Genomic DNA, 27,449 nt, shown 5'->3' with positions numbered 1-27,449 from the left:
CACTGGAGGCTTTAGATCCACCCTGCCCACTACAATAGCCATCAGTCACGTGTGGCTATAGATAAATTGAAATGTGATTGCTTCAAATTTAGATGTAATTGTAAAATACACACCAAATTTCTTAAACAGTATGAAAAACTAATATATGATTCACACTACTATTTTTTTAATATGGCTACTAGAAAAATTTAACTACAATAGCTCTAATTATATTTCTATGGAAAAGTGCTCGTTTAGACAGAAATCCAAACCAGAATTCAAAGATACATCATCCTATTTCAAACCGCATCTCACCTGCAGAGGTCTCCCATCAGCGGGTTTCTCGAGAACCTAAGTGTGCAGCAGATGCCGCAGGACTCTAAGGGAGGCGGAGGCGGCTCTGGCTCCGCCTCCGCCTCCGCCTCCCGGAGGACTACAAGGCCCAGGGCGCACTGCGCGCCTCTGGGGGTGGGCCTGGGAGGCGCAGTCGCTTTAAACGTCACGTCCGCGGCGGCCCTGGGCTTCTGAGCTGAAGCTCGTTCCCTCCCGGGCAGCGCGTCGGGGAGGTGGAAGGGGTGCGTCTACTAGGGATGGGAATCCCCGGGTCAGGGGCGCGCAGTTGAGGGGTTTCTGGGTCGCTGGATCAGGTGCCTCGGGACTGGCGTGGCCAGTTCGGTTTTGTATGGGAAGAAGGGACACATGTCACGTGGGAACGGGTCGGTCCACGCCCGGAGTTGTCAACAGGCGCCGCGTGGAGCGCTCTCGTGGCGGGGGCGCGGCGTGCAGCCTCGAGCCTCTTCCTCCTGACCCGCGACTCAGCGCTCGCCTGGTTCCCCCGTGACGGCGCCGGAGCCTCGCGGTCTTCCTTGGCCGCGGATTTAGCAAGAGGTTAGCGAATGGTAGCCTCCCGCTCCACCAAATCCCGGAAAAGCTCCCCAGTAGCTGACTTGACTTTTCTTTGAAAAGGAAGAACGTTCTTCAGCTTGCTGCAGCTGTTAAAAAATGCGGCCTTGTGGGCAAAGGAACGCCTGTTTAACTGAGCTGTTTTATATGAAGGTGTTTTTCAAGCTCTGGAAGGGGTGCAGACTTGAATTATAATGGACCCATTAAAACTTTCATTCATTTCAGCAGCTGCGTGTGTTCGTTAGCATCAGCTAGCTGAATGAGATGATGTAGTTTGGACTGCTTTCTTGGGAGACACTGTTTCTTCTGGCAAATTCCCCCTTGCATCTTTGCATTATTTTCAGGTGGATGGCAGGGTATCTGCCTTCATAAAATATACTGCTTGTGATGCCTCCCTGGAAATGACAGGGGGGAGTCCCTTCCAAATGAAGGATTTAGGATCTTCCATACTTTTCTTTGCTTCTAAAGATTCAAGACTTCCCGCCTTGGTGGTACAGGACTGTAATCCCAGCTGCTGGGGAGGCTGAGGCAGGAGGATGGTGAGTTCAAACCCAGCCTCAGCAACTTAGCATGGCCCTAAGCAACTCAAGGAGATCCTGTCTCTAATAATATACAAAAAAGGGCTGGGGATGTGGCTCAGTGGTTGGCGGGGGTGGGGGGCGGGAATAGATTCAAGACTTCTGTGGTTCTCTGACTGTAAAATCAATCACAATCTGTCGGGTCCTACAAGATTTTTGTTTAAAATCACTATGGTCCAATTAACCGTTACCATTTATTGCAGTAATAGCAGTGAGTAGAAATATCTATCATTACTTACTGACTTATTGCAATAATAGCATTGTATAAGTATCTTTCACAAGCTACATACATTTGAAGTACAGTATAACCTTTGTCGTTTGTGTTTTGTTTTACAGTGTTTAGCTATATTTGTTGTGGTATGATCACATCTTCTACTAAGAAGCTTTTATATAATTGAGTCCAAGTGAGGTCAGGATGTATCTAGTGAGCACAAATACAACCAAGAGTAGAAGAGTTTCCTAGGAAATGTCCCAGGCCTTTTTCAGGAGTGATCTTTTTTTTTTTTTTAATTCATGACCTCATGTGCCCATTACAGTCCTTACCCACCACCAAGTAGTTCAAGGTAAATTACCCACAACAGTCATCAAATGTTTTTGGTTTTTTCGTAATATTAATCACAGTTGGTATTAATTGTTCAGCATGGTAGCTTTTATAAATATTATTTGTAACCCTAATTGGTTGCTCTTACCACTGTTTTAAACCATGAGGAAACAAACAGAAAAGTTACCAAGCTACCCAATATTATATAGTTCATTTGTGGAAAGCTGGAATTAGAACCCAGAAAGGGCAACTCCGTGCCTAAACCCTTAAGCACACAGTTCCTCTAAGAACTTTTGTCTAGTAGGATACTTCCCAAGGTGATTTTCTAGAGGGAGGTAGAGATTCATTCTGTTGTAGGTAAAGAAGAGAAAAACAAAGTGCCTGAAAAGAACTTCTGTCTAAGAAGATAAACTTTGCATGGTGAGAGTCTGCTCAAAACAAGCTTGAGTTCTGCAAATCTTTTTGCACTATTTCCAAATGGAAATTGAAGTAGGGAGGACACTTCCCTGTCATTTGCTTTTGTGTTGAGTAGTAGATATACATTCATTAGATATTTGTGAGACATCAAATATTCTTTCGTGAAGAAACAAGGTTTTCTGTGTTTGGGATTTGGGGCTTTAATTTTTCAAATTAAGATGAGAAGGGGACAGGGAGATAATGGGAAAAAATTAACTGGAGTTCCACATAGAGGAATCTCAATCTGAACGTAATTGGACTACACTGAAAAGTGTCGAAGCACTGGTGCAAGGCTGTAGATCGGGTACTGGTTCTCCTTTCTGTACTTGTGATGGTTGTGGGTTTTGATCAGGGCCTCAGCACCAGCTCCAACCATGTGGACCCCAGATGATATCGCTCAGCTGTGCTATAAGCACTATGAGATCAGGCTGCCCAAGCAAGGGAAGCCAGAGCCAAACCGTGAATGGACATTGTTGGCAGCTGTAGTGAAGATACAGTTTCCAACTTATGAGGCCAGTGACACTCCTGATAAGCCAGTACAAGGTAAGACCTTTTCTCCTGTCCCTTTCAGAGATGATAGAATTGTATGTTGCTACTCAGGGACAGTTGTAGGCAGGTTGCAACTAGGATGTTAGGCATGTTTCCCTGATATCCACTGGGTGGCACAGTACTTGTGGCGGGAGACCTTTTGTGGGAATCCTCTGCAGAATTATTAAGCCTGAGCACGGGGGGGAAAATTTAGCCTCTGAGAGCTCACTTAATGATTTGTTTTTTCCTCTCAGTGACAAAGGAAGTTGTCTCAATGGGAACAGGAACGAAATGCATAGGCCAATCCAAAATGAGGAAGAGTGGTAAGCATGGGTAGGGGTCTAAGCAAAGAATTGTCTTCCTGGGAGCTTTGGAAATCAGTGTCCATGTAAACCTTTGCTCTCCTTGTCAGGGAAAAGGGGCCATATCAGTTGAGGTAGCTGACCTCTCATTTCCTATTGACTCTCACTCCAATTGGAAATCAGTCCTTATTTAAAGAATGGAAACTCAAAGTGAAAGCAGAGGTCACCAGGACCATGCTCTCTGGATGAACTGAAATCCAGTCAGTATTTTCATACTCAAACTACAAGTTCCTTGGGTTTAACTATTCCATATTATTGTCTGGAAGGCTTTCAGGCTCTATAGCAGGTAAAGGATGTAGTTCAAGTGGCTTCTGAAGTCCCAGAAGCAATTTTGAGTTAGATGGAGCTTTTGGTACCAACAGAATATGGAAATTCTTTATATAGAGTCTGGGATCATTATCTTCTGCTTCTAGTTAGGAGGTACCTTTTTGAGTTTGCTTGCTGCATTCTCTGAGCCTTGCCTCCTATATATGAGGAAGCTGTCCCAGGACAGAATTAGATAGAATCAGAACCATTAGCATAATATGATACCAGATATTTTGTATATCTGTACCCTGGTCTCCAGGTAGAGATTTTTCTATAAATCAGTGTTTCTCATCTAGGGGCAATTTTGCATACCAGGCTACATTTGGCAATGTTTAGAGATTTTTTTGTGTCACCACTGGGAGAGGGGTATTCTTGGCATCTTTTGAAGTGTCAGGAGTGCTGCTAAACGTCTTGTAATGCATAGGCTAGTCCCCTGCAGCAAAGGATTATCTGTCCCCTGATCTCTATGCTGAGTTGAGAAACCAAGCTGTAAATGCTTTACCATTAATTGTGATACCTTATAGCAAAGCCCTTCAGGAGCTCCATGGCCATCCTGAGTGCTGGGGTACTGCTGTTTTCCATTTCTAGGAACTAGGGCCTCTCCAGTATGTCTTCCATATGTCTTCACCTACTCCTGTCTTTGCCATAGGAGATATTCTCAACGATAGCCATGCTGAGGTTATAGCCAGAAGGAGTTTCCAAAGGTAAAGCCATATCCCCAGAGAATCTGATTCCCTGGGTTTGGGATGATGACCCAAAATTGTGTTTCTACTAAACTCTCAGGTAATATAGATTGTCAGTCTGTAAACTGCTGTGGTCTAGACTTCAAACTAGAATGTGCATTAGAGTCACCTAGAAAGCTTGATAAAAGCCAGATAGGTCAGTGGTAAACTGTTTGCCTAGCATGTTCGAAGCCCTGGGTTCAATTCCCCAGCATTGAAAACATTAAAAAAAATAAAAAGCTAACCAAATGCAGTAGCACATGCCTGTAATCCCAGTGACTCAGGAGGCTAAGGCAGAAGGATCACAAGTTCAAGGCCACCCTGAGCAGTAAGACAGTGTCTACCCTGAATCTGCTAAAGTAGAATCTCTGGGGTGGGTCCATCAATCTGTGTGGGAGTTTTGTTTTGTTTTTGCAGTACTGAGCTACACCCCCAGCCAACTTGTTCATTCTGGTCATATTTTACAATCCTTAGGTACCTTCTCTATCAGCTGCAATTGGCAGCTACCCTAAACAAGGAGAGTATCTTTGTCCCAGGAACTCAAAGAGGACTGTGGAAACTCAGACCCAACCTCTTGTTTGTGTTTTTCTCCAGCCATACGCCCTGTAAGTATATCCAAGCCTTTGTACTAATGTTGCATTGTTTACGTCTTTATGTTTGTTTTACCCATAGAGATGTTTCTCAGAAATAGTCCTCTGGCTAAAGTATAGCTCCAGTGGGGGACAGCACCTTTTTATGTACCTAGTCACTTCTCTACTGGTGGAAGGCAATGGGCACAGGTAGGGAGAGGTAGATAGAGTCTCATTCATACAGTTCTCAGAATTAAGCTCTATTAGATATGAAGCCAATAATGGGGCTCAGGAGTCCAAAGTCCTGCTATGATAACTTAGCCTGAAACTCGTTTCATTCATTGACTTATTGAACACATTTTCTATTAGCCAGGCACAATGTGACATACTGAATATAGTAGCAGTTGTTTATCATAGGCCATATAGACTGTCCTGGTTATTTAGGGTAAATGTTATTGGGTTATTAGGGGATGTTCAGGAGCTATAGTCTCAGGAGTTATAGTCTCAGCAACTTAGCTAAACTCTTGTCTCAGAAATAAAATAAAAAGGGCTGGAGATGTAGTTCAGAGATAGAGTACCCCTGGGTTCAATCTCCAGTACCAAAAGCAAAAAACAGAAGAACAGACCTAGAAAACCTAAGGGGTCATTTCTTTCTTCTGTTTTTCTTTCTCAAAAGCTGAAAATACTGCCTATTCTTTGTAAACAACAACTCAGTGTTGGCAGTAGAATTTCTTCACCCTAAAAACTTTGACATAAGGATATAAGATTGTCTTCTGGGTATTGAACTTTAATGCAAGTAAAGCAGAGATGGGTAATCATTATAAAGAGACAAAAGAACTGTCAAGATTTGATCATAATGCAGGTTGAAAATATTGTTATAGCTCAAAAAATAAGGATGGAAATGAGTTGATTAAGAGTAGACGTCAAGGGGTGGGATTGTGGCTCAGTGGGAGAGTGTTTGCCTCACATGCATCAGGCACTGGGTTTGTTCGTCAACACCACATAAATAAGTAAAAAATAAAGGTATTGTGTCCATCTACAACAAAAAAAATTTTAAAAAATTGAAGTCAAGAAAAATGACAGGTAGATAAGGCTCATCTGTGCTCTATCCATGACTGTGGGTACACTAGTCCAAGGACCAAAGGATGTTTCCTGGTCAGTGCTTCTCAAACCATAATATGCACACAGATCATTCACAAATGTTGTTAAAATGCAATCAGTAGGTTTGGAGTGAGGTCTGAGGTTCTGCATTTCTAACCAACTCAGAGGATGCCAGTGATGATACTCTATGGATCACACTTTAAGTAGCCAGGACTTGGGTGGTCCCAGTGGCAGGTCCCATCTTTCTCCTTACTTTGAAGACAGATGCATCCAGGGTCAGACTGATAACCCAACCAAACTATATAAACCAGCAGTTCACAGATGTGCCGATCTGTGAGTCCATGGCAAAATAAGAGAGTTGTTGGGTTCGCTAAACTTAAAAGACTTTTCTTTCTCCTTCCTTCCTTCTTTCTTTCCTTCCTTCCTTCCTTCCTTTATGGTGCTCCCATTGGACCCAGGGCCTTAAGCATGCTGGGCCAGTGCTTTACCACTACACTACACTCTCTGTTATCTTAAAATTTTACTCTGGAAATTAAAGACAACGACAACAATAACAAAAATCTTCTGGAAATTTGGCTGGTCAGTGAAATCAAAATCTGGAACCACTGATCTGATTTCCTTACCTTTTGAATAATCTTTTAAAATGTATCATCCCCCATAGCTTATGTGCAGGAAGAAAGCACATGCTACTTGGAGAATATGACTCTCTGGCTCCCTGGGCATTTACTTCTCATTACTAATTAATAATTTGGTGCCTTGGTGAGCTACTTCAGACTCTTACTTGTGAATTTTATTAGCATGAGTCAGCCTCTCCTGTTCATTCTGTCAAGATCAAATAATCTCTCAGCCTAGAGTGGGAGGTGGACCACAGCAAATTATGTCAGCAAAGTTGCTGTCACCTTGTGAGGTCTGTGGAAGTCAGCCAGCCAGCTTCTCTGGCAACACTTCCCACTTGTACATCTCTTGCCTTTCCCTCTCTGACATTATAAAGACAACAGATGTATTATTTACACACTTAAAAAAGCAACATGATTAGATTAGTGTTTGAAGAAATCACTTCCTTCTAAAGGGAAATGGTGCTTCTTACTAACCTCTGGTTTTATTTGGGTCCCAAAGAGTAAATCAGAAATCTCTATAGACAAGCACAAAGGGAGACACTGGAGTTTTGGAAACACTGGTTTGGACTAGTGTGGTATAACTTACTTCAGAACCTCTACTGTGGGAATATGTATCATAAAGTCTCCCAGAGAGGACATTTTGAGCAATGTTTGCCAAATTTGTTTAATTATGAAATAAACCACCCACTTTTGTTTTTCCAAGCCATCACATGGGATAGCAATCCACAAAATGCAGCTCAGTGGCAGAGTGCTTGCCTAGTATGTGTGAGGCACTGGGTTCAATCCTCTCAGCACCATATTAAATTTTTTTTTGGTGTTGGAGATTGATCTCTTTTTTTTTTTTTTTTTTTGTACCAAGGATTTTGAACTCAGGGGTACTCAACCACTGAGCCACATCCCTAACCCTTTTTTATATTTTATTTAGATTTAGAGACAGGGTCTCACTGAGTTGCTGAGAGCCTTGATCAATTGCTGAGGCTGGCCTCCAACTAGGAATCCTCCTGCCTTAGCCTCCTGAATTGCTGTGATTACAGGATGCACCACCACACCCTCCTGAAACCTTGCTCATTCTAAATCAGTGGTTCTCAGCTGGGGAAAATTTTGCTCCCTGGGGGACATTTGGAAAATATCTGGAGACACTTGATTATCAGATTGCAGGGCTGTGGGCATCTAGTAGATAGAGACCAGGGATGCTACTGAATTTTCTCTAGTATATGGAACAATGCCCAGAATTCTCAGAGCCAGCAGCTCTGAGGCTAAGGCAGGAGGATCCCAAGTTCAAAGCCAGCCTTAGCAACTTAGTAAGTCGGTAAGCAATTTAGCAAGACCCTATCTCAAAATAAAAAATAAAAAGGGCTGGGGGTATGTCTCTGTGGTTAAGTGCCTCTGGGTTCAATCCCCGATACCAAAAACCAAAAAAATTGTGACTTAGATTTTTTTGGGGTTTTTGTGTACCGGGGATTGAACCCAAGGGCACTTAACCATTGAGCCACATTCCCAGCCCTTTTTAATTTTTATTTTGAGACAGGGCCTCACTGAGTTGCTTAGAGCCTCACTAAGTTGCTGAGGCTGGCTTCAATACTACAATCCTTCTGTCTCAGCTTCCTGAGCCACTGGGACTATGGGTGTGTGCTACCACACCCAGCTTAAGATCTTATTTTTAATTTTGAGTTTTCCATACTTCTCTCCTCCAGAAACTTCAACTCAATGGGTCTAGGACAGAGTCTTCAACAAGAACCTCAGGCATTCTTAAGGACATTTGCTCTTAACTCATCTCAGATTAGCTGGGAGAACAGATTGATCTTGATTTGAGGCAATGATCCTCAGACTTGGGCTGGTGTCAGAATCACCTGGAGAGATTACTAAAACAGACTGCTGGGACCCCCTTCAGAGCTTCTGATTCAGCAGGTCTATTTTGGGTCCCAAGGTTTTGCACTTCCAGCAAGTTCCTGAGGGATGCTGATATGGCTGGTCCAGATGTCTCACTTTGAAAACCATTAGTTTAAATGATCCCTCTTCTGCAGGTGGCGATGCCTCCATCATTCCAATGCTTGAGTTTGAAGAACAGCCTTGCTGTCCTGTCATCAGAGATCAGGATAGCAGTTTATCATTAGAAGACAGTGGTAATATGAAGACTCCTGAAAATGAAAGGAAATACGAAGACCCTGACGGTCCTGTAACCAAAAAGATGAGGCTTGAGCCTGGAACTCCTGCCAGGTTCTTCACCAATGGCACAGCTCAGCATGGCAAGCAAGACAGTGGCCCATTTGCATCAGGTGTCAGAGGCTCTAACCTCACTGTAGAAAGACTGGCCGCTGTCGCCTGTGGAGCTCCCAGGAGAGCCACAGTGGTGGACATTTATAGAACTGGAGCCAAGTGTGTGCCTGGAGAAGCTGAAGACTTGAGGAAGCCAGGTGCTGCATATCACCAGGTGGGGTTGCTCCGAGTGAAGCCAGGCCGGGGAGACAGGACCTGCTCCATGTCATGCAGTGACAAGATGGCCCGATGGAATGTCCTTGGATGCCAAGGTGCACTTTTGATGCATTTCCTAGAAGAGCCCATCTACCTGTCAGCTGTGGTCATTGGGAAGTGCCCATACAGCCAGGAAGCCATGCAGAGAGCACTGATTGGAAGGTGAGAGGGCAGGGAGGAAGGGCAGTTTGAGAATATGTTCAGAGAGCCTTAAAAGTTTCCATACCTTGCCAGGCACTTGGCAAGTGGTGAATGCCTGTAATCCCTTAGGCATGGGAGGCTGAGGCAGGAGGATTATGAGTTCAAAACCAGCCTCAGCAAAAATGAGGCACTGATCAACTCAGACCCTGTCTCTAAATAAAATACAAAATTGGGGGCTAGGGTTGTGGCTCAGCGGTAGAGCACTCGCCTAGCACATGCAGGGCCCTGGGTTCAATCCTGAGCACTACATATAAATAAATAAAATAAAAGTATTGTGTCAACTACAACTAAATACACACACACACACACACACACACACACTCTCTCTCTCTCTCTCACAAAATTGCGCTGGGGCTCAGTGGTTAAGTGCCCCTGAGTTCAATCCCCGGTACCAATAATAATAATAATAATAATAATAATAATAATAATAATGGGGCAGAATGTGGTGGCACATGCCTCTAATCCCAGTGACTCAGGAGGCTGAGGCAGGAGGATCACAAATTTGATGCCAGCCTCAGCAACACAACAAGACCCTTTCTCAAAAACTAAAATAAAACCAAGCACGGTGGCACACACTTGTAATCCCAGTGGCTTGGGAGGCTGAGGCAGGAGGATCAGAAGTTTAAAGCCAGCCTGAACAACTTAGTGAGACCCTGTCTCAAAGTTGGAAAATAAAAAGGTCCGGAGATGTGGCTCAGTGATTAAGTGCCCCTGGGTTCAATCTCCAGAATCACAAAAATAAAAATAACAATAATAATATTATGGCTCAAAAGTTTGAATAGAGCCCTGAGTTCAATCCCCAGCACTGCAAAAGAAAGGTGAATATTTAATGTGAAAGATATTCATAATATACCCCATTTGATTCAAATGTATGATATGTCAAGATCATTGTACTGTCATGTGTAACTAATTAAAACAAATTTTAAAAAAGATATAATATTTAAAGACCAATTGAGAACATAAAATGAGCTCCATTTTGATCTTGAAGTATATATACACATAGAAATCTGTAGGAGGATGTTCACCAAGATATAAGTGATGATTATCTCCAAGTTGTGTATTGTGAGGAATTTTTTCTTCTTTGTTATTACTGTATTTCCAATTTTTATAGAGTATTCTTATGTTATCAGTATAGTATAGAACCCTTCAATATTAATTTTAATTTTTTTTAAAAAGATGAAGAATGACCGCACTTATGAGTTTTCCCTAAGGGAGGCAGCCAAGCCTGATTAATGCTATAGTAAATGAGGACCAGGAGAAGCCATGGCCAGAGAAGTGTCATGGGCTCACGTGAAACATACAGCCTCGGGAGGAGATTCTAAGAAGCAGCACCTGAATATGACCCAGCAGTTCCACTCTTCAGTACAATCCCAAGAGAAATGAAAACATACCCCACAAAAACATTATGTATTACTTATGATAGCCAAAAAGTGAAATAGCCCAAATGCCCATCAGTGGATAAACAGATAAAAAGAATGCAGCATATCTATACAATCAAATATTCAGCTATAAAATGGACAGGAGTGCTGAATCTTGAAGACACCTTGCTGAGTGACATTAGCCACATGGTGTATGATTTCATTCATACAAAATGTCCAAAAGAGGCAAAGCATGGGGCTGGGGTTGTAACTTAGTGGTAGAGTGCTTACCTAGTAGGGTGAGGCACTGGGTTAGATCTTCAGCACCACATAAAAAATACATAAATAAAAGGTATTGTACTCATCTACAACTAAAAAAATTTTTTTTTAATTAAAATAAAGGGCAAATCAAGACAGATTAGTAGACGCCAGGGGCTGGTGAAGGAAGCAGAGTGACTGCTAATGGGTGTGAGGTTTCTCGAACTTGGAGTTGCTATCTACACAGTTTTACACCAGCATCATGTTGGCATCTAGTGTGTGCAAAAGATACAAATACAAAAGGAAAAAAAAATAAGCTTTTCATTTGGCAATATTTTCAGTTTCTTATGTGTTTGAAGGATTTCCTGGAAAGCAGTTGCCAACAGGTTAAAGGTTCTGCTTCAACTTTCTCAAACCTTTAGCAAGAATGTATTTTGAGGGCTGGGGTTATGGCTCAGTGGTAGAATGCTCACCTAACATGCTTGAGGCACTGAGTTCAATCCTCAGCACCACATAAATGTAAAATAAAGATATCGTGTCCATTTTAAAAACTGAAAAATAAATATTAAAAAAAAAGAATGAATTTTGATATGACGTAGACTCAATCCTTAGTCATCCCTTCAGAGTGATAGGAGGGGCCTTCCTCCACCCATAGGCGCTTACCATGTAGATTCTGTCCTGGCACACATTCTGGTCCCCAACATAATGAACAAATAGATTCACACATCTCCCAAGGCCTTTGCCTCCCGCTGAGGCTCAGGGATGATGATGTGGTCCACAGTCCTAGATCAGTCTTTTTCTGGAGAAGTGCACCTGAACTGAACACATTTTCCTTCATGTTTAGGTGTCAAAATGTCTTGGCTTTACCCAAAGGTTATGGCGTTCAAGGACTGAAAATACAGCAGTCAGATTTATTGTTTGAACAGAGTCGCTGTGCAGTGCAGACAAAAAGGGCTGACAGTCCCGGCCGACTTGTTCCATGTGGGGCAGGTAAGGGATCCAGGTTGGACTTGCCTAGTATAACTTCTTCCCTGACAGACTAGTCTGGGAGGGTCTGCATCCTCCCAGCTTAAATAGGCAGTTTACCACTCTAGTAGTCAACAGTGGAAATGCCCATACCAGGTTAAGTTTATAGCCATGTGACCCTGAGCAAATGAGTTACCTCTCCTGGCCTCAGTTTCTTTATCTTCACATTTGAAAAGTATTATTTATTGTGGTTATTATGAGGACTAAGAAATTCTGTCACACGCATTTACTCTGTGTCTAGAATGTAATAAATTTTCAATGAAATTATAAGTTATTATGATAATGAATCCTGAACCACTTTATACTATCGTACCCTAGAGGCCAGACATCAAAGTAAAATTATTCTCTTTGATATCCAGCTCTCATGGTCATGTAGAGTCAGAGAAATATTTTTATTAAAATTTTCTGGCATTCATTGGAAACAAACCAATTTTAACCACAGAATTTTACCTTTTTGCAGCTATCAGCTGGGCTGCAGTTCCTGAGCAGCCATTGGATGTTACTGCCAATGGCTTTCCACAGGGAACAACAAAGAAAGGAATCGGAAGTCTTCAGACCAGGTACAGCATGTTGGGACATGAAGAGATGGTGACTGTGAATTTACACCTTCACTGAATAATTCCAGAACATTTTCATTGCCACCCCCCGCACCAAGAAAACTTTATCCATTAGCAGTTAGTTACCTGATCCTTCCTCTCCCTAGCTCTTGGAAGCTTAATTCACTTTCTGTCTTCTTGGGTTTGTCTCCTGGACAGTTCATATGAATGGAACTATACAATATGTGCCCTTTTATGTGTGGCTTCATTTACATAACTTATTTTCATGGTTCACTCATGTTATAGCAAGTATTAGTACTTCATTTCTTTCTGTGGTTAAAAATATTTCGTTGTATGAATATGCCACTTTTAGCTCATCCATTCATGAATTGATGAGTACTGGGGTTGTTTTACTTTACTTTTTGTCTATTGTGAATAATGTAGCTATGCCATTTCACATTCCCACCAACAATGTGAAAGGGAATTCCAGTTACCCTCCATTCTGTGCAATTCTTGTTATTGTCTCTTTTTTATTGTAGCTATTCTACTGAGTGTGAGGTAGTATCTCATTACGGTCTTGATTTACATTTCTCTAATGACTAATGGTGTTGAGCATCTTTTTATGTACTTATTATCCATTTGTTGTAAGCTGCTGCTACTGGTGCTTTTTTTTTTTTTTTTTTTTTTTGGTACCAGGGATTGAACTCAGGAGCACTCAGCCACTGAGCCACATCCCCAGCCCTATTTTGTATTTATTTAGAGACAGGGTCTCACTGAGTTCCTTAGCTGTTGCTGAAGATGGCTTTGAACCTGTGATCCTCCTATCACAGCCTCCTGAGCTGCTGGGATTACAGGCATGAGCCACTGTGCCCAGCAGCTTCTTTTTTGGTCTAGAAATTGAACCCAGAGGCATATAACCACTTAGCCACATCCTCAGCCCTTTTTTTATTTTTTATTTTGAAACAGGATCTCACTAAATTGCTGAGGCTGACTTTGAACTTGGGATCATCTGCCTCAGCCTCCCAAGCTGACATGATTATAAGGTGTGTGCCACCACCATGCCTGGCCATTTTTTATCTTCTTAAGACAAAATATTTGTTCCCATTCTTTGTCCACTTTGTTAATTTGTTTATCTTTTTAGTTTGCATTTTAAGCCTGTTATATATACTGTGGATACTATTCCTTTATCAGATATGTGATTTGCAAATATTTTCTCCAGTTCAATGAGTTGTCATTTCACTTTATGATCATGTCTTTAAAAGCACGAAAATTTAAAATTTTGATGGAATTAATTCTACATATTTTTTTCTTTGGTTGATTGTGCTTTTGGTGTAATATTTAAGAAACTGTTACCTAATCAGATTTCCTCAATGTTTTCTTCTAGTAGTTTTGGGGGTTTTGCTCTTATAGGTTAGAGCCTTTGATCCATCTTGAGTTGATTTTTCCATGTGGTGGATATCCTCACCACAAGTATGTGCATACCCAGTTGTCCCAGCACCACTTTCTTGGAAAACCTGTTTTTTTCCCTAGACAGATTTTTAAAAGAAAAATCCCTCCTTCACTAGGGATTCTGATTTATGTAGGTCGGCATCGGCCAAGCAGCAGCATTGGTGAAGCTCCCCAGTGATTGGGTTGGCAAAAGGGCATCTGGAAACAGGATTCTGCGTATTCAGGCTGGCTCTTGCTGAAGTGTAGGGTTTGCGGGCTGCTAGACTTGAGACCCAGGTTTCATCCCTGCAGGTTCATGCCTGTGCCCATGGGGCACCCTTTCTATTGCCTGGCCAATGTAGTCACTCTGCTTTTCCCTCTGTAGTAGCTGGGGTGGGAGGGCTTCAAGGGAGAGGCTGCTCCACCATAGGCATTTCTATCTGTTTGGATTGAATTGTCACCAGGTGTGACTGCTCTGGAACTCCTACAATTTACAAGTAGTCCTTTTTATTCTAAATCACTTTTCCATTTCTTTGTTATACCTTTTAAAAAGTTGTATTGTAATTGAAGTTCACAGATGGATTTGTTTTTGTTTTGATGTGCTTATTTACCTGTCTCAAAACAACCCATAAAACCCAACTTGTATTCATTTCTTTACTGTTTTGTTTTTTATTTTTTTTTATTTTTTTTTTTTTAAACCTGTTTTTTTTTTTTAAGAGAGAATTTTAGTATTTATTTTTTAGTATTTGGCGGACACAACATCTTTGTTTGTATGTGGTGCTGAGGATCGAACCTGGGCCACACGCATGCCAGGCGAGCGCGCTACCGCTTGAGCCACATCCCCAGCCCAGGTTTTCTCCTCACAGCCACTAAGTGCCAGGGTTCAGACAGCCTACGTAGCAGACCCTGCCTATCCCTAGAAGCCTAGGCTGTTGAACTAGAATCTTTTTCTTTCTTTCTTTTTTTTTTTTTTTTTTTTAGTGGTGCTGGGGATTGAACTCAGGGCCTTGTGCATGTGAGGTATGACTCTACCAACTGAGCTATATCCCCAGCTGAAATTTTTTTTTTAATATTTTTTAAGTTGTAGATGGACATAACTTTTATTTATTTATTTTTATGTGGAGCTGAGGATCGAACCCAGGGCCTCACACGTGCTAGGCAGGCGCTCTACCACTGAGCTCCAGCTGAAATTTTTTGGAGTAAAGATATTTAGACCACTTTTTCCCCAGGGGAGTTCCTGGTTTCAGGGCACTTTTTGAACTTTTCAGGGAACCAGCTCTGAGCATAGAGCAGGACGTGTGAGCAGAGTGGGTCATGAGGGACAGGACCACAGGTTTCCTGCTGATCTCTGTGTCTGTTGTCAGTGACAGCCTGCGTCTCCTCATGTTGGCCCCACCCAGCTGAGTGTGGCTTCCTTTTGCTGCTTTGCTCAGGAAAAAAAAAAAATTGTTCTTCTTTGCTGTGAGTCTAGAACCTTTAACCTGAAGAATCCCCCTCAAATACCACTGCCTTCTGGCTCAAAATCTGTCTTTCTTAAGATTCCTATGGTGCTTTTCTGCAGAATGTCCCAATATGCCAGTGTTACCTGTATGATTGAGAATGCCTCATGTTCTGATCCTGCCTCTGTCTCCCAACTGTCTGGGTCATTTGAGGCAAATCCAGTTGCTCTCTGGGCCTCAGTGTATTCATATCTGTAAAAATGAGGATAGACGATCTGAGGCCTGACATATTGTGGATGTCTCTCCATTTAGAAGGCAAACTCCAAGCAGGGAGGAAGTATAAAAAGAGGAAAAGCTTTGGGATTGAAGAGATCAATGTTTAATTACTGACTTTCTTTCTCCCCAGTGATATGGACTTGAGCAAATTATTCGATCTTTGTGAACTTGTTTCCCCAAGTATGAAGCAAATTAGCTGCTAGTATCTATCCCACAGGAATAATGTGAAATTGAGTAAGATGGAGTACATTAGAGTGTGCAGTTTTTGTCAAAATCAGTTTCCCTTTTAGTCATCAGATGAAGCTTTATATCATTATAACGCATGAAGGAAGCAGAGTTGCCTTTATTCTAAGACCAACAGCTGCTTCAGAGAAAGATTTTCTCACTGCTCATCCCTGAGTGCCAGCATTGTGGGACCACCTTCTGTGGAACTACAGGGAATAGAAATCCTAATGGGTTTAGAGATAATGTGGTAGACTAGTGTAACATTAGAAGGAAATATTTAAATCGTTGTGTATTTTTACCAATAATGGGATAATAATAGGAAGTAGATAAGGTCTCATTTTTTTTGTTGCAGATGGACACAATATCTTTTTTTATTTTTATGTGATGCTGAGGATCGAACCCAGTGCCTCACATGTGCAAGACAAGTGCTGTGCCTCTGAGCTAAAGCCCCAGCCCAAGATCTCATTTTTTAAAAAATTTTTTTTTCCAAGATCTCATTTTTAAAAAGCTTAATTTTACTCTGCTTTTCTTTGCCCTGAAGAGACAAATTCTCTTCCCATGCCAGTAGAGAATATCCTGGAGAGATCATTATAGAGTTTGTTGACTCATAAGAGCACGAGGGACTTTCAGAAAAATCCAAGTGTGTCTGAGTATGCTAGTAAAGAGAGTGCTACATTTAAAATGTCAGTTTGAATTCACAAGCTGCTTAAAATTATATATGTATGTGTAGTTTTCCTTGCTCTTTTTCTGGTACCAGCTAGTGATTTTAAACAATTCACAAGGAAGAACCTAATACTTCAGAGTGTTATCCTCCTTGCCAAAAGGACCCAGGGCTGCCTGCAGAGCAGCAGCTAACAGCCACCTAGAAATTATCAGCCTCCTTGGATAACCTCAGTAGCTTTGTTGAGCAGGTCTCTCTCTGACTTACCAGTGCAGTCACTGTGTTCTGCTGTTGAATAGGGCTTGAGAAAAGGCTTGCTTCTTTGGAGAGAGAGCTCTCCAGCAGAGGAAAGGTTCCCAGCATTCCCAATTTACCTTTTTTTATTTTATTTTTTCCAGTGTTGGCAATCAAATCCAGGGTTTTACACATACTTGGCAGTCACTCTACCACTGAGCTCTCCTCCCATACTCCCAATCTATCTTTATAGATGTAATATCTTAACAATACTGATAAGGTGACCTAGGCTAAAAGTGTTCTTCTAGAAAGCAGAGTGTTGAAAACTTTTATAGATCTAGTCTCAAGATATGTACAGTAAGACTTAAAAGTTAAGCTATCTAGCACAATGACTTCTGCAGTAAGGCTGGAGGCCTTGACATTCCACTGCCATCAGAGTGGTAAATAGAATTCAGTAGGTCTTTTTCCAGTGAGATTTAGGAGGCATGTTGAACCTTGATGTGGATCTGTTCTCCAGGCTACAGATCATACACGGTAGGTTACTAAGGCTCTTGTTATTGTGACTGAAAGGCCTCAACATATTTCACTAATACTCAGTAATAATTTAATAAATTGTTCTCTGATATTTGATCATTGGTGGCTACTGGGTAGTGTGGACTCATAGAGTTATAGAGTTTATATATATATCAAAAGGAAATATGAGCATCCTGGATAGCATATTAGTTTATTTTTTTTATGTTCCTTCTTTGTTGATTCTCTGTGGTATGGGCAGGAGAAATATTGAGTCTATAAGACTTTCCAGACTTTTGATCAATAAAATGTACTGTTCTGTTACCAAAAATGGTGTGAAGTCTCAAATCTGAAGATGAAATCTTGATTCTAGCTAATGAGGAACATAGCTGGGCATCCTTTTATCTATTTGAGAGCATATGTACAGTAAAACTTAAAAGTTATTCATTTTCAGGCTGGGTTGTGGCTCAGCAGTAGAGCGCCCACCTAGCACATGCAAGACCCTGGATTCCATCCTCAGCACCACATAAAAATAAACAAGTAAAATAAAGGTATTGTGTCCAACTACAACTAAAAAATATATTTTTAAAAAAGTTATTTGTTTTCATCTGGGAAAAGTTAGCCTAGATACATAGTACTAGCTGTATTCAAAAATAAATAAATAAATAAATCCTAAATCTTCCCTCTTTGAGGATCGTGAACTCTCCTGGCTTTCTTTATGCTTAATGTTTCTATTAGCTATGAACATTATTCTCTTGCTCCATTTTTATGCTCAGGTCGTTCAGGGAGCCCCATTTCTTTGTCTTGAAAGAGATATTCCCTGGGCTGGGGTTGTGGTTCAAGCGGTAGCGCGCTTGCCTGGCATGCGTGCAGCCCCGGTTCGATCCTCAGCACCACAAACAAACAGAGATGTTATGTGTGCCGAAAACTAAAAAAATAAATAAATATTAAAAAAAAGAAAAAAGAAAGAGATATTCCCTGCTTCCAGATACAGGATCCACTCTCCCTTGTGCACTTCCATGGATGGTAACATCAGGATCTAAAATCCATAGAGGAATGATGCTTGTTTCTTGCTGTTCCTGTGGTGTCAGCTTAATGTAGCCAGTTTGTTCTTCAATGAGTGCATCAGGCAAATGTTTTTAAAGCTGAAAATCTTGATTAAAGTGAATTGTTTGGTTGTTTTTTAGTTAATAGCAAAATTATATACACATTTATACTTAAAACAACTAGATGGATGAAAGATACAATGTTACAGTTGCCTTTGGTGTCCACCCTTTGGATATATTTTCTCCAATGTTTAACAGATCACTTTTTTCTTGAGTAATAATTTCTGAATAAAACTTAGTTCAGCTGCACTTGACTAATGTAGCTATATAATCTCCAAGGACTTAGTTGTATAGCTTAAGCATTAGTTCCAGGGAATTAATATTTCAGTCTGACAGTTCTTAATTTATGGCAGCTTTAACTATAGAACCTTATTTGTGGTTTTAGCTCTTGATAGATAAATTTTTTATTAAAAATAAAGAATTCAGTTCTTTATTAAATGGTGGGGGGAAATATAAGTATTTTGAGATAATAGGGTGTTTTTGTTGTGTTTTGTTTTTGGTCCAGTACACACCTGCAGTGACCCAGTGTATGATTATATATTAAAGATTCCTGTATGCAATAAAAAAAACTTCCTGTTGTGATCAATTTAGAAAGACTCTGTCTCAAAATAAAAAATAAAAGAAGGGCTGGAGATGTAGCTCAGTGGTAAAGCACCCCTGGGCTCAATCCTTAGTACCATTAAAAAAGAAAATAACTGGGCTGGATTGTGGCTTAGTGGTAGAGTGCTTGCCTAGCATGTGTGAGGCACTGGGTTCAATTCTCAGCACTACCTATAAATAAATGAATAAAATAAAGATCCATCAACATCTAAAAAAATTTAAAAATAGATAAATAAATAAAAATTTTTAAAAAAGAACCTCCTGTCAAACAGACTCATTTTATTCTTTGTAGAAGTAGAAACTACAGTTATTTTATTTGAATTTTATGCCTTAAGTGAACACTTATGTCAAATCGAGGGATCCTATATATGTGAATCTGTTATGGCCGTCTATTCTATTCCATTGTTCTGCTTATCCTCATACCAAAATCATTCTCTTCACCCTGGCTTTATAATAAGACAATTTATGTTAGAGCTACTTTCCTTGGCATGTCTTTGAAGAGTGCCTTGTTTTGTTTTGTTTTGTTTTTTGGTACCAGGGGTGCTCTACCACTGCATTACATAGCCCCAGCCCTTTTTAGTTTTGAGGCAGGGTCTTGCTAAATTGCTGAGGCTGGGCTTGAACTTGGGATCCTCTTGCCTCAGCCTCCTAAGCTCCTAGGATTACAGGCCTGCACCACCACATCCAGCTGGACCTTTAAATTTAAAAGAAAATTGTCTTTTTTCGGTATTGTTTTCCAAACGGGGAATATGGTATATCTGTCTATAACACTGGTGCCTCAGATTTATAACAAGTAGTTTGAGTATCCACTTATTTAGATCATCTTAGATAAAGTGTTTTTGATTCTATAATATTTTTTATTGATAGTTGCAACCCAAGAAGAAAATTTTTTATAGAATTATTCCATCACTTAACATACTATTGGCTGTTTTATAGTCTCAATGAATTTTTAGTATTTTCTTTATATAAATATCTCACATCTTTTATTAGATTTATGCCATGAATGTGCATTAGTTATATGCTGCTGTATAACAAATTGCTGCAAAAATAGCAGCTTGCTGTGCATAAATCCTAGCAACTTGGGACACTGAGGCAGGAAAATTGCAAGTTCAAAGCCAGCCTCAGCAATTTAGCAAGGCCCTAAGCAAGATAGCAAGACCCTGTCTCAAAATTAAAAATAAAAACGGCTGGGAAAGTGGTTCAGTGGCTTGGCATCCCTAGGTTCAATCCCTAATGCCAAAAGAAATATAGCTTAAAACAACAACAAATAGTTATTATTTATTTCACAATTTCTGTGGATCTAGAATTTAGGATGAGCCTAGCTAGCTAATTCCAGCTAATAGATTTGAGAGTTTGTAGTCCTTTATGTTAGCTGGGCTATAGTCCTCTGAAGGAGTAACTGGGGCTGGAGGATTCCATTACAAAACAGATGACTCACGTGGCCCACAGATCAGGCTCAGCTGCTGGCGGGGGAGTGGTGCCACTTGGTGGTGGCTGCCTACTCCACAAAAGTGATCCACTAGAGCAAGGCAGAAGCCACAGTGACTTTTATGATCTAACCTGAGAAGTCACACTCCACCACAATATCCTAATGATTATGTACAGGTCAGGCCCATTTCCCTGTAGGAGGGGATTGCACAAAGGTACAAATACCAAGAGGCAGGAATCACTGGGGACCATTTTGCAGGTTGACTACCCTAGGTGCTATTTTAAGTAGTTTATTTTTATCTCATTTTCTGGTCATTGCTTTTGTAATCTTTTTCCTTTTTGTGGCATTTAATGCTTGAATCCAGTAATCTTATTAACTTCTTATTCTATTAATTTGGGAGTTCTTTAGGAATTTTCTAAGGTAGTCTTCTCTAGATAGTGTTCCCTTTCTAATCTTCTACTCCTTTTATTTACTTTTCTTAACTGCGCTGACTAGAACTGACAAACATAATGTCACAGTCATCTGCAAATAATGATTTTATTTCTTAATCTTTTTGTTTGTTGGTTTGTTTTGTGCTGAGGAGTAAACATGGGTCTTCATGAATGCTAAGCAGTTGCTCTACTACTGAGCTACACCCTCAGGCCTTTTCCTACATTTATTTTATCTTGTTTTACTGACTACAGCCTTCTAGCAATGTTGAATAAAAACAGGGATAGAATCTTGTCTTATTCATGTTTTTTTTTTTAATGTTTTAGTTGTAGATGGACACAATACCTTTATTTGATTGATTTTTTTTTTTTTTTATGTGGTGCTAAGGATCGAACACAGTGCTTCCATATAGGCAGGTGCTCTACCACTGAGCTACAACCCCAGCCCTTCCTTATTCATGATTTTAAGGACATTTATGTGTTATGAGTTTTTAATAGACATCCTTATGAACTTCATATTTTTCCTATTCCTAGTTTGATAAAAAGTTTTAAATCATTCAGTGGATATTGAATTCTATCAGATGTTTTTTCTGCATGTTTCTCATGTTATTTTTCTCCTTTAATCTGTTAAGGGGAGTTCCTTTGTTTTTTGTTTAGTTTTCATGTTGAAGCAGTCTTATGTTTCTGAGTACTAGCAGCCACTTCAGCATAGATCAGGCCGAGGGACAGCACCAGGTGAGAGCTCAAGGTTCCCTGAAAGCAGTGATTCCTGAAGTGGGCCAGGTCCCAGCTAGGCACAGAAGCTCTTGGCAGACTGTGTGATTCTCCATTTCATACATACCAGTTGTGCGTCCAAGCTGAGAGTATGATTTGCTAGAACGATGCAGAGTACAGCATATAAGGATGCGACTGTACACTGTTGCGCATCAGTGTTTCCCCACTTGTAAAAGCATCTCATATATTGTGCATATGAGAGAAAAGAAAACAACACACAATAGTCAAGGCACATCTGGCATGGATGAGCAGCAGTCAAGAAGGCCCAAGTGGGGTTGTAAGCAGTCACTCACTCACTCTTTAAGTATTAACAGTCTGACATCTGTCCAGAAGTTTGTTGTCTGGGAGCAGTGGCTTGGCCTCTAGAAACCCAGAGTGCCTATAGACTCTGTTTCAGGTGGCTGGTCCAAATGAACTTAGCACTACAGTTCACACAAGGAACAACACTCATGTCTCTCAGTTTTCCACCTCTTGTAAACCATATTACTGACACAGACAAGCTCCTTTAAAAGGAGTAACTACTGGACAACATAACAGGTTCCCATCTCAAAGGGAAAAAAATCTTTTGGGGCTAGGGGTGTAGCTCAGAATATTTGCTTAGCATACTTAAGGCCCTGGGTTTGATCCCTAGCATATCAAAAAAAAAAAAAAAAAGAAGAAGAAGAAGAAGAAGAAGAAAGAAGGTAACCAGGTGTGTCTTAGGAACTCTCTCAGTGTACTCCATTGAGTCTGTTACCTTAATGATTCCAGTGCTAATGACATTTCTTAAACTGAGTCATTTTTTGTACTTCAGCCTGATCAGACATCCCAAGTCTAGATTTTCTCCTTGCCAAGTACAGACAGAAGGGTGCTCTGACACTTTCACACCTAAATACCATGTAAGGCCTATATCTCTGAATAGGGGCCTAGTACATAAGCAATCATCTTTGCCTTTTTTTTCTGAGCAGATCCCGAATCAGCAAAGTGGAACTCTTCAGATCATTCCAGAAGCTGCTGAGCAGCATTTCAGAAGACAAGTGGCCAGACTCCCTCAGGTGACGCTGTTGACCCACATTTTTCATGTTTGGGAACATTTCTGGTTTGGTTTGGGCTTGTGAACAGCAGGAAGCTTTGGCAAGAATGGCAGTTCAGCAAGCCAGCTGGGCACTTAATTATTGACCACATGTTCTTCTGTACCCACAGCTCTGCCTGCAGAGAATGGGAATTTGGAAGGTTTGTGTCTGGTCTTGCTGAAGTAAACAAGGGGGACATTCTGAGTCTTAAGTCATAGAAACAAAAGCAATTTTTTTGCAATGAACACAAACATAAAACAGGTGATAGAGATGTGGGGGTTTTTTTGTTTTGTTTTTGGTGATGCTTAGTGGAGATTGAAGCTAGGGCTAGGTAGGTGCTATACTGCTCTAGAAGATTTTGCAGGAGCACAGTGCACAGGTAAAGTTTCAGGTTGTCATGTTTATGGATCCCCACCCCTTAACTGTAGGAAATTGATCAAACAACTGAAATCAATGTCTGCTAAAAGAAGAACTTTTATGGGCTAGGGTTGTGGCTCAGCAGTAGAGTGCTTGCCCAGCACGTGTGAGGCCCTGAGTTTGATCCTCAGCACTACATAAAAATAAATAAATAAAGGTATTGTGTCCAACTACAACTAAAAAATGAATATTAAAAAAAAAAAAAAAAAAAGCAACTTTTCTCTGTGCTGTGACCAGCAAACAACTTGGGTCTCCTCAGATCTTGCCAAAGAACAAAAGAGTAAAAACAGGATAAAAGTGAATTAATGAAACATGAACCTCTGCTTCTTTGGCCATAAGAGGAGTAGTTTCATTAACCATGTCATAAGATAGTTGAGAATATGTGAAATATTGCCTGTAAACCACTTGACCAAGACCTAGCTTATTATTGGGTTTTTATAACTGTTAACTAATTGTATTTGATAAAATATTCTATGAGATACACATTAAAGAAATCATTAGTGCTATGGTTGTGGCTTACTGGTAGAGCACTTACCTAATGTGTGAAACACTGGGTTCTATCCTCAGTACCACATAAAAAATAAATAAACAAAATAAAGGTATTTTGTTCATATGTAACTAAAAATATTTTTAAAAAACATTATTCATATACTTATTAAAGAAGCTAAGAAAGACCATTTAGGAGGGACTGCTATGGTGGAATATAGACTGGGCTCAACCGCAAATACAAGGACGAATAGAGACTTAAAGCCAAGGAGCAGGGGAAGGGATCGGTGGATGGAAATTACTAAGCAGAAACAACAAGACTAGTTAGGGGGAGTCTTCCTTGGCCTAACACACAGGATTCTTGCTGAAGGTAAGCCAGGGTGATGAGATACCAAGAGTGGGGTAAAGAGTTTAATTTTGGCGGTGATCCAATAGCAAGGGTGGGAGATTTTTTTTTCCTAAACTGACGCAGCAAAATTCTTGCTTAGAGGGCTAACTTGATTTAGAGGGCTAGGGGCAAAGCCTAATGTCACGGCCAGTCAAAAAAAAGAACTCAAAGGATCCTGACTCAGTTTGGTCAAAGAGTCTATCATGCCAAATGCATTGCTGCAAACCTATAATCCCAGGTGAGGCAAGCAGATTGGAAGTTTAAAGACAGCCTGGGCAATTTAGTGAGACTGTCTTAAAATTTTAGAAAATTTTAGCTGGGTGCAGTAGTGCACACCTGTAATCCCAGCAGCTCAAGAGGCTGAAACAGGAGAATCGAGTTCAAAGCTAGCCTCAGTAACTGCGAGGTGCTAAGCAACTCAGTGAGACCCTGTCTCTAAATAAAATACAAAATGTGGTTCAGTGGTCAAGTGCCCCTGAGTTCAATCCCTGGTACCAAAAAAAAAAAAAAAATTTTAGAAGATTCTTTAGCAGTCAGAGGTGGCTAAGGGATTTGGGAAGAATGTTATCTGGCAATATATAGGAAAATATGTATATGATAGGAGTTTTCCTTTTACAATAGTGGGAACTGAACCCAGGACTTCCTGCATGCTAAGGGAGCACTCTGCCACTGAGCTACATTTCCAGCCTTTTTTAATTTGAGACGGGGTCTCACTAGGTTACCCAGACTGGCCTCAAACTTGCCATCCTCCTGCCTCAGCCACCTGAGTAGCTGGGATGACAGATGTGTGCACTACCCAAACAATGGAAAATTCTTTGTAAGGAAAAAGGTAGCCAAGAAGTTTCTAATCTTTAGAGCCTCTGGTAGAAAACTTTAAACAAAAACAAACTTAGTTATTCTGCCTTTATCTGATTCTACCAGAACCATACAAAACTAGTATTCTATTATTCTGTTCATTTTTACTGTTTTAGCCATGTTGCTTTTATATGAATTCTCTACAAAGAAGACAGTTGCTCTGGGGAAGTACAGTGACATCCTTCTGTTTCTGGTCTCCCAATACAATTTCTCCAGCTACTTGCTCAGGTGTCTTGGACCCCAAGGGTGAATGGTTCCATGAGAACCTGTGTTGGTGTGTGTGCATTAGGTTGCAGAAGTTGGACACCTACCAGGAGCACAAGGAGGCTGCATCTGCTTACCAGGAAGCCTGGAGCGCACTCCGGAAGCAAGCCTTTGCATCCTGGATCAGAAACCCACCAGACTACCACCAGTTTAAATGAGAAAGAGAAGTTTTTAGAAGATCTGCTGGTAGCAGGACTCTTCATGTTGACTGCCTCTTCCTTCATGCAGGATAATCCTTAAGCTTTTCTAATGGCTAAATTAAAAAAAAAAAAAAAAAAAAAAAAAACCTCCTCCCAGAGGACTGTACCTCATTTTTGTATAACGTAGATGGAATCCAGAACATAGCAGTCTATACTTAGAGCTGAAGAAGCTCTTTGCTAAAATGGCATCACACTGATGACCTGGGCATCTGATTTCCGTTGTATTTTATTGCTTCTCTACAATACAAAATTAGAGTTTGGAACATGACGCTATAAAATCACTCTCCAGCAGCTCAGTTTTATGTGTTTCTACATTGATTCAGCAAGTATTTATTGGACTGAAATGATGTGTAATATCTGAAGCCTTACAGCTCATCAGGCATAGAGAACATGAATTTTGTATCCCCAGCCTCTCTATCTCTGGGGAGCCATCCTTTTCTCAGGCCTCAGCAGTCAGGCTTGGTTGAGGCTAACTGGACTCCCAGGCTCAGGAATGTGAGCCTGCTCTGGACGGCCCTGTTTTCATCACTTTCAAGAAAGAAAGATTCTCTTTTGGTCAGAGGTGTGAGGACCACATAGTCTTGGAACTGTGGTGGCCGACTTTTCCAACCAAGTAGAGACAGCCAGGGGAGGAGGAAAGCAGCCAGGAGGACCAAGCTCTAGGGACATGATTTGGATGCCTGAAGCCAGCAGCCACCCTGGACCTCAGTTAAGTGGCACAGATTCCTATTGTTTTGATTAAGCCTCTTGGCATTGGTTTTCTGACAGCTAAGAGTTCTGTCTAAAAGGTCACAAGTCCCTATAGTAAATCAGCAACAGACCTAGCAACCAATCCTGTTGGACTAACACCTAATATTAGCTCTCAACTTCTTTTTTTTTTTTAAAGTTAAGGACAAAGGGAGGATTTTCATTTTAGGTTTATTTTAATTCAAAACTTCACATACACACAATTTAAAGACCTAAGTAATTGAGAGAGAGAGAATTTTTAATATTTTACTTTTTAGTTATCGGCAGACACAACATCTTTGTTTGTATGTGGTATTGAGGATCGAAACTGGGCCGCACGCATGCCAGGCAAGCGTGCTACCGCTTGAGCCACATCCCCAGCCCAGCTCTCAACTTCTTCTCACCTTTAATAACATTGGACTGAAAATAACAGCTCTCCATGTTGGAGTCACTCAAGGTTGGCATTCTTAATAATTTTAAATATTTCTTAATAACAGCTTTATTGAGCTATAGTTCACATGCCATAAAATTCACCTACTTAAAGAATACAATTAAGTGATTTTTAGAATATCCACAGTTACACAGCCATCAACTGTAGAACATTTTCATCACCCCTATAAAAAAACTTCATGTTAGTTTTCAAGGACTTTCTTAATAAAGTACCTACCACAAGCTGCATGGCTCTAACACAATAGAAATAATTCTGTCATTTCTGAAATCTAGAAATCCAAAATCAAGGTGTCAAAATTGAATGGGACTGGGCATGATGGCACATGCCTGTAATCCTAGTGGCTCAGGAAGCTGAGACAGAAGGTTTGTGAGCTCAAAGCCAGCCTCAGCCAAAGCAAGTGCCAAGCAACGAGTGAGGCCCTGTCTCTATATAAAATACAAAAATAGGACTGGGGATGTGGCTCAGTGACCAAGTGCCCCTGAGTTCAATCCCCCGTACCCCTACACAAAAATAAAAAAATTGAATGGGACTTATGTTTCCTCTAAACCTAGGATGGATCCTTCCCTGCTTCTTCCTTGGCACTGCTGGCTCACAGCCGTCCTTGGCCGTCCTTGGCTGTCCTTGGCCTAGCTACTTTACTCCAGTTTCTGCCTCGGTCTTCACCTGCCCTCTTCCCTTTGTATACTCTGTCTTTACCTGGCCCTGTAAGAACTCCAGTCATGTGAATTAGGGCCCATCCTAATTCACTCTGATCTCAGTGAACTACATCTGCAAAGACCTTATTTCCAAACAGAGTCAAATTCTGAGGTTCCAGATGAATGTGAAATTTGTGGGGGGATACTGTTCATCCTAGTATAATACCTATTAGCAGTCTGTCCTCATTTTTTCTCAACTCCCCAGCCCTGTGGCAACCAATAATCTATTTTCTGTCTGTGATTTTGCCTGTTCTGAACATTACATGTAAATGGAATAAAACATCATGTGGTC

General features: G+C 40.8%; 1 protein-coding gene across 4 annotated transcripts; it reads left to right on the top strand.

Moving 5' to 3' along the window:
• The first annotated feature begins 503 nt into the window (after nucleotides 1-503).
• Nucleotides 504-27,449, top strand: Adat1 (adenosine deaminase tRNA specific 1). 4 transcript variants are annotated; one of them, XM_076838998.2, is made up of 10 exons: nucleotides 504-1,421; nucleotides 2,810-3,000; nucleotides 3,240-3,308; nucleotides 4,303-4,357; nucleotides 4,850-4,980; nucleotides 8,687-9,296; nucleotides 11,796-11,941; nucleotides 12,438-12,537; nucleotides 22,571-22,657; nucleotides 25,111-27,449. In XM_076838998.2, the coding sequence occupies exons 2-10, from the start codon at nucleotides 2,832-2,834 to the stop codon at nucleotides 25,241-25,243; spliced, it is 1,500 nt and encodes a 499-aa protein (XP_076695113.2). In that variant the 5' UTR covers nucleotides 504-1,421; nucleotides 2,810-2,831; the 3' UTR covers nucleotides 25,244-27,449. The 4 variants fall into 4 exon arrangements, with proteins under 4 accessions (XP_076695113.2, XP_076695116.2, XP_076695115.2 ...); XM_076839001.2 differs by lacking the exons at nucleotides 2,810-3,000; nucleotides 4,303-4,357; XM_076839000.2 differs by lacking the exons at nucleotides 504-1,421; nucleotides 4,303-4,357 and having other exon boundaries at nucleotides 2,916-3,000.

The sequence above is a fragment of the Callospermophilus lateralis genome, chromosome 18, assembly GCF_048772815.1.
Source record: "Callospermophilus lateralis isolate mCalLat2 chromosome 18, mCalLat2.hap1, whole genome shotgun sequence".
Lineage (NCBI taxonomy): Eukaryota > Metazoa > Chordata > Mammalia > Rodentia > Sciuridae > Callospermophilus > Callospermophilus lateralis.
The sequence above is the reverse complement of the archived record's forward strand: the minus strand, read 5'-3'. Positions and strand labels throughout refer to the sequence as shown.